Source organism: Etheostoma spectabile, chromosome 15 (genome assembly GCF_008692095.1).
Source record: "Etheostoma spectabile isolate EspeVRDwgs_2016 chromosome 15, UIUC_Espe_1.0, whole genome shotgun sequence".
NCBI lineage: Eukaryota > Metazoa > Chordata > Actinopteri > Perciformes > Percidae > Etheostoma > Etheostoma spectabile.
The window spans coordinates 1,560,633-1,568,210 of NC_045747.1; the positions used below are offsets into that span (position 1 = coordinate 1,560,633).

The 7,578-nt window shown below is 42.5% G+C and overlaps 1 protein-coding gene across 1 annotated transcript in view; it reads left to right on the forward strand.

The window, feature by feature from the left end:
* Positions 1 to 2,680, forward strand: part of LOC116703530 (retinoic acid-induced protein 3) — a 5,964-nt gene extending 3,284 nt beyond the window's left edge. The window contains exons 3-4 of the mRNA XM_032538320.1: positions 1,247 to 1,302; positions 1,502 to 2,680. Coding sequence (XP_032394211.1) covers positions 1,247 to 1,302; positions 1,502 to 1,579 — 134 coding nt within the window. The 3' untranslated portion in view covers positions 1,580 to 2,680. The remainder of the gene's footprint in view (positions 1 to 1,246; positions 1,303 to 1,501) is intronic.
* Positions 2,681 to 7,578: the final 4,898 nt, after the last annotated feature.

Below are 7,578 nucleotides of genomic sequence, written 5' to 3' on the forward strand. Positions count from 1 at the left end.
GAAATCCACCGGAGGTTAGAACGCCGACACAAAGAAAGCGGAAGGTAACAGACATCTGGGTAATAAGGGCGTGATCAGGTGGTATTTCTGGCAGCACCAGAGCAATCCCGGAAGTGGAAGGTCGTGGATATAGACTACGTCTGAACCAACGATCAAAAGCCAAAGATATTTCATTTACTACCACAGTTGACAAAGAACCAGTAATGATTCACATTTGAACACAACAAAACAATTTTTGGCACTGTTTCTTAAAAGATCCCTAAAGGACCTAGGATTTAGTGGCATTGGGTGGTGAAGTTACAGATTCCAACCAACTGAATCCCGCTCCACGGATGCATTTCTTTCCAAGATTGTAGAGAACATACGGTGGCCTTCAAGTAACTTAAAAACGCATTCCTATGGAGATATGAAGGGCTCACTCTAAGCTAACAAAAACACGATTCTTTAGACTTTGACATTTGACTAGTTATCAAAATAGTTGCTCGATCTACTACTTATGTTTCAATTCCAAGAATAATAAAAACACCTCATTATATAGAGCCACATTAACAATCATATTAGTTGTAAATACCGGCTCATTGATGACACAAACTGGCATGCAACCTGATAGAAGTAGAACTCATCTTGTAGCAGTTTTTCCAGAGTTAGTGACTTTAAAACCTTAACTTGTTTTCTGAAATGTGTCCAGAAGTAGCTACTAGAGAATAATAATAATTCATAAAACAGCAGCACCATTAGAGAAGAGTTACTGTAAAAGGTTAGCAAACTGACTCCAGCGTCAGTTACACAGCAATATCTTTATCTGAAGTTTGCTAAGGTTAGCTAACATTAGCCGCCAAAAGCTAGTAGAGAAAGGCTGTAGCAACAAAACCCTGAGCGTATTTAATTTAGCATTAGTGTGTTTTACTGCTTATGTATCAAACTTTTCATTGGTGAAGAGAAATTGTGTTTTTTCTGCTTTTTTCGGCCACTTCCTGAACAAATAACAACCCAGCTAAAATGTAGAAGTCCTATGCTAGGCTACTCTACAAAACAAAACAAAGTAACCACGGCTGAGTCTGAGCAGCAATCCCAGATTCACTGAAAGACGTCCTTTATCGTACTGGATTATAACTACAAACCAGAATGAATATGGAGCCGATGTCCAACATTACAAAACAACATGCATTGTCAGCTCAACTCTCATTGTGTAAAATGCAGCTAGCATTAGCTTATCTGTATGATATATGTGTGTGTCTCTCTTCAGGCAGGAGGACGGAGAAATCGCTGCGCTCACCCTACGAGGCGGGATTCGCAGTGACAGTGAGTAATAAACCATTTTAGGATTAACAATCTGACTTCACATCATGCTCGGCAATTAAGCGCCGTGACCTTTCACTACTGCAGCCAATCATGGCCCAGTCATACTGTAAGGTTAATGAAAGCACTAATGCTAAATCCTAATGGTTATTAACTGCACTGACATGATGAATGTGTGATTCCATGTTTCTGCGTGTTTCAGAACATCGACCCTAACAAAGATTACACCATTCCTCGCCCGCAGACCACCAACTACATGGAACCCTATGAGGATTACTGATTCGAGTCCTTCTCACACACACACACACACACACACACACACACACACACACACACACACACACACACACTCTCTCACACTCACACACACACACACACACACACACACACACACACACACACACACACACACACTAAACTAGGGTGCCCAGGTGGCTCGGATGGCAGAGTGGGCATCCATATGTGGAGGTTTACTCCTCAACGCAGTGGGCCAGGGTTTGATTCCGACCATGCAGCCCTTTGCTGCATGTCATTCCCCTCTCTCTCCCCTTTCATGTCTTCATCTGTCCTGTCAAATAAAGGCATAAAAGGGCCCAAAAAACTAATCTTTAAAAAGAAATTAACTAAAATGAGGGCAGTGGTGGAATGTAACTAAGTACATTTACTCAACTACTGTCCTTAGGTACCCTGGAAATTCTCGCAAAAGCACAATTTGAATTTGCTCAGCGAGTTACTCTGGCAACGAGTAATGCTGTTCATTAATTATGCCCTTGTAGCCGAGCTGCACCAATCACATCGGTGTATCTGATATTAGTTCAGTCTGATACCAGTCAGCTCCGCTGGTAGCTGAGCGTATGGGGCTCTGGATGGCCCCGTGTGTTCTTGTGATTGGTCGGAGTGTTTTCCAACTGCTCGCAGTGAGATTTTCAAAAGGTGCCGCCCTTCCAGATGAGCGACTTTCATTACTTAATGAAAGACCAGATTTGGGTCTGGTTTTCCAGGCTAGTCCTTAGGTACAAATTTGAGGAATTCTACTTCTACTCCACTGCATTCCGGAGGGAAATACTTTTACTCCACAACATTAATCTGACAGCTTTAGTTACTTTCCAAATTAAGGTTGTTGAACACAAAACATGTGAAAAAAAATATGTTTGTGTATAAATTCAACTACCCAACAAATAGTGGATTGACAGAGCTGTTTTCCAGTTTGTAAAATGTGAAGCTTTTTCTGCATTGAGTACTTGCAGGCTACTTTTAATACTTTAAGTACATTTTCCTGATAATACTTACACACTTTTACTCAGGGAACATTTTCAACGCAGGACTTTTACTAAACAAGTAACAGAGTATTTTTAGTGTGGTATTAGTACTTAACCTTGAGTAAAAGATCTGAACACACCTTCCACCAGTGAATGAGGGAGACACTATTCGGGTACTTATCTTTACCAAATCTGAAACAAACTAAAACATTTTTTTCTAGCTTTCCTTTTCTTGAGCAAATGTAAATATTTTCATTGAGTGATCTAAGAAATGTTGTTTCAAATGGGCCGAAAAAGAAGAAGAAAAGAAAGGAGAGTGACTCACTGCTCGAGTGTCTTCATGGAGGCCGGATGGCTTCAGACAGTCAAGCTTTCTTTTGGAGGGAAATCCACATCACAAATGCTTAGTAGAAGTGTGTGTGTGTGTGTGTGTGTGTTGCTCTAATACGGTATATAATAGCACTGAGGTGATAGAGGATGAGTGAAAGTGTCACTCAGAGTGCCAAACTGCTGAGCTGGAGCAGAGGCAGTAGAGAAGAGAGAGGAAAGGAGGAGAGGGAGGGAGACCAGATGAGATGAGACGAGACAGGAAGAGGATAGAACACGAAACCTGTCGGCGCCATGGGAGGCTCGTGCCATCACTGATTAACATCTCCATATTCAAAGTTACATTACAGTGCACTGAAAGAAAACCCCCCAAAACTGTGTATTGTGTGCATACGAGGTGTACGAGATATGTTTCCTTCCAGCAATAATTACTTTCTACTGTTGTCAATAAAACGTTCATCCATTTTTTTGTTTGTCATATTTAGGGCTGGGTTAAAATAATCATAATAATTTAAAATCTTTTAATACATTAAGTTAAAAAGTACTTTAAAAAGATTTTTTTTTTTCATGGTTGCTTCTTGTTTTAACAATTTACAGCAAAAGTCCTTTGACAATCTTTTATATCCAAGCAAAATAGGTAATGCAACTAAAATTCCCCTAACCCTTTGGAATCAGGACCTTGTGAATCCGAATCAAATCGATTCGGGGGAATCAGTAGTAGCCGGCCCTAATAATATTCTCAAACCTTTGGCTTCTCCCACTCACAATCTGCACAGATGGCACACACACCGACAGCCAGCTACTCTCAGATCCAGGGCCATGGCTGCAGGCGCCTGCTGCAAACTGGAGGCTCAACCACAGGGAGCAGGGGGTCGTCCCACACTTTAACCACCAGGGGGCAATGTCTGTGCACGCCAAGACAAAACAAGTCAGAAAGCCCAAACCTAAACTGAAAGAATAGTTTTTGTTTGTTTTTTAACACCACCTCCTGTCTATATCATTTATATATTACATTTAAATCCCTCACCAGTAATAGTTTCAGTCTGTTTTTGTTCTCCCAAATTGGCCTGTAGTGACTCGGCCACCCACAAAAGTCAATTCCTCACTTCAATAGATGTAGGATAAGCTTCACACACTCTCCCCCCCCCCTCCTTATCAGACGGCCTTCAATCTCTTCATCCAATTAGCCCAACTTCAATTACTCAGCAAGCGCATGCCATCAAATTGGCAATTGGCCTCTTGTGCATTAGAGCAATTAACAGGGATATGAGCTTTGTCGCCACATCCAACCCATTTACGGCTGTTAACTCCAGATGCAATAAAAGATTGTTCCAGATTGTTTCCACTCCTTGGCAGATATGAGAAAGTTGGAGATGGGCGGAAGAGATTATTGTTGGTCAATGCAACGCAGCCCGGCGGTGTTAATCAATCATGTGACTCACACTGGCTGTGGAGAAAGAAAAGTTTGTGCTCAGCATGAGACGGGGTTCTTGGTTAGCCTCTAATGTTGCAGCAGTCCTCCTCTCAACTCCTATAACGTGTTGAATCAGAAACAGAAGCTTTATCTCCTTTTGAGTGTCTACAGCGGCCTCTCTCCTGATTGGATAACCCCATTCTAGCCAAACACTACTAAAAGAAAATGATAAGCCTTAAACAATCGTGGGAAGGAAATACCATTATGGTTACTAGCTGCAGAGTCACGACACATATCTGGGAATGTGCCCTCCCGCCTCCTGATAACTTATCGTAGAGCTTTTGGTGCTCAAGCACAGGTAAGAAGTATTCACAGACCAGTATAAAAACCAGACAGTTTATTTATTATATACATTCAATAATAATGGAGAATTAACAGAAGGCAGACACAAGGATGGCAATAAAATAAAACGTGAGAAAATACATGTCACTTATTGGAAGAAAAGAAAATCACTTGGATAAATGAGCATTTTTTAAGAGCATGTGACATTAGAAGAAAAAAAAAATCCACATGCAATTCAAACTCATTTATGAAATCCCTGTACAAAAAATTCCCACACTCCCACTGGGTTGACGTGAGCACAGTGCAGGGGAGTTGGGGGGGGGGTCAGGGGCTGAGGAGAACGTTTGTGTGAGAACTGCTTGTGTGTCTGCTCGGGCTCACATCTCTGTGCTTTTTTTTTTTTCATTCCTGCAGCCTTTTCCACATAAGGTTTACTCCAATTAGGAGAGACGACAAACATGCAAAAAGGCCAGCGGCCTGGCTGCTCAGTAATGACTACACCCAGGGGCGTAGCACAGAAGTCTGGACCCTGTAGAAAGGCATTTTTTATGGGCCCCTCCCCGCATCCACAGCATCTTTTTGGGCCCTGGGTAACCCCCCCGCCCCCCTCCAGATTACACCGACTATGCAAGCTGCTGCCCCATCACAGCCTCCTCTCCTGCACACAAGATTTTCATCTATTCGCAGACGCGTCCTAGACGGGCCGAAGTCCTGTTAGAGTTTATGTCCATTATAAAATCAAACCACAGTGGTCAGACATACCAAATTAAAATGTTAGGCATCGGATACGGCTGGTGATTAGAACGGCGAGCACAGAGAGCCACCATAACCCAGATTATTGAAGCAGACCCCCCCCCCCCCCCTAGACACTCTCCACTGGACCTTCACTGAGATCACTCCTGTCACATCGCATCACATAACACCCAAGCTCTTTCTCTCCTGCTATGTAAACACCCCCCCGCCCCCTCTCCTCCTGAACGTCCTCCTCAGCACTATGATTTGAATCATGCACAAATGAATAAGATTCTGGGACTGACACCCCAACCCCCCCCAGCCCCCCCCCAGCCCTCCCATTTCCCTCCCTCTCTCACAAAAGCATGCATAGCAACACTTCTGATAATACTTGTAAGGAATAATAAAAGACGGGGGGGAAAAAAAGAGGTAATGCGCGTCAAAAATACTCATTGGACCTACTGCACACAGTTTTCACAATCATACAAAAACACCATTACCCCTCCTCGAACTGTCCGCTCCGACCTGAGCGCGTTAAAAAAAAAATAATAATAATTTTGGCGGCAGGGGATGTTGTTATCCTGTCAGCTCATGATTAATGGTTCAGCGTCTCAGTCACCATCATCTCCATAATGTCCCTCTGCTAACCACCCACACATTGGTTCATTGTTCAAAAAAACGTGGCCACGGCTGGGCCACAGGGCGCTTTCGACATTGCGTAGACGTTTCCCTCCGTTTACTTTGCCTGGACTTACGGCAAAAAGCAATTCAAAGTATCCTCTCTGTCTTTCTACATATCCCTCATGACTCCATCTTCTTCTGATATCCCTTGTCTGCATCGACAGCATGTTTCATGTGTGTTATTAAACTAGAAAAAATAAAAATGGGTGGGTCAGATTTCCCAAAAATGCTGAAACCTTTGAAATGCGTTCGGTCTTTTTGTAGATGCTGCTTTTATGACATTTCCTAGGGTGCCCTTTCAACACTGCGCTGAAAAAATACAGCTGCAACCCACTGATTAAAAAAACAAAAACAAAATAACAGGCACAAAAAAAAAGAAAAAAAAAGAATCAACCACAAAACTAGAAATACATCAGGACACAAAAAAGTGCTTTCTCCAGAAATCTTGGATCCAAAAAAGGCAAATAATAGCAATAACAACATAGTGAGAGTATATGGAGATATGATAAATACAGGACAGAGACTTAGTCTATTAATAGTTGGCTTGCGGTCGTTTCATGATGCCTTCACACACACACACACACACACACACACACACACACACACACACACACACACACACACCACCCAACACACACACACACACACACACACACACACACACACACACACACACACACACTTTTAACACTATTTGGATCGAGCAAACCCAGAAGGCATAATGAAGGATTTGAAAATTACAAAATGATGTGGACATGTGGTGTTTAAAAAAATCGATGCATCTAAATAGAAAACCGGACTCATTCTCATTACTTCCAAGACGCCATCACACGACTGCGATCTCTCAGGTTCAGATGCGTTCTAATCTGGGCTGTTCTGCTGGGATCTACTGTTCTGCTGAGTTTCCACGCACAGAGCCGACTGCAGGCAGAAATATCTCAATTGGCCAGGAGGGATTCCCATTTGGCTGCCTGGCAGATGATTAGTTCCCCGTGTGGGTGTTCCTGCTTCCAATCTGATAAATCTAGTTCATTTGTGTGTTCGATGGGTTTCATTTTTATGTTATTTTTTTGCCGTCTGACCAGTTCATTCGCTGCATCGCCGCTGCAGCTGGAACGTCTGACGGTTTAAGGAGACGGAGAGAAATGGGCCGAGTCCTTTTTTGGAAGAAGTCCTATGAGCAGATCCCATGATGAGTCTTGGAGGGGGAGGTGCACAGAATGTTTCTAAATGGACATGCAGACAGTTCAAACTGATTCTACGTCCCATCGTAGCGTTGCAGGACACAGTGATAAATGGAATATGTGTAGACCAGCAATAAGGACAAATGAATGGCTCTGTCGCTGAAGATCCAACACGTCCACGGTATAGAGAATGACAACTTATCAATGGCAGCAAACACTGAATAGATGAAAGAAATTAAACTGAGGTAATGCAGGAAAAAAAGCCACTTTTTTTTCTTTTTTTCTTGTCATTTTCATGCTTTTTTGAAATTCTTTTTTTTTTTTTTTAACATTCTTGTTC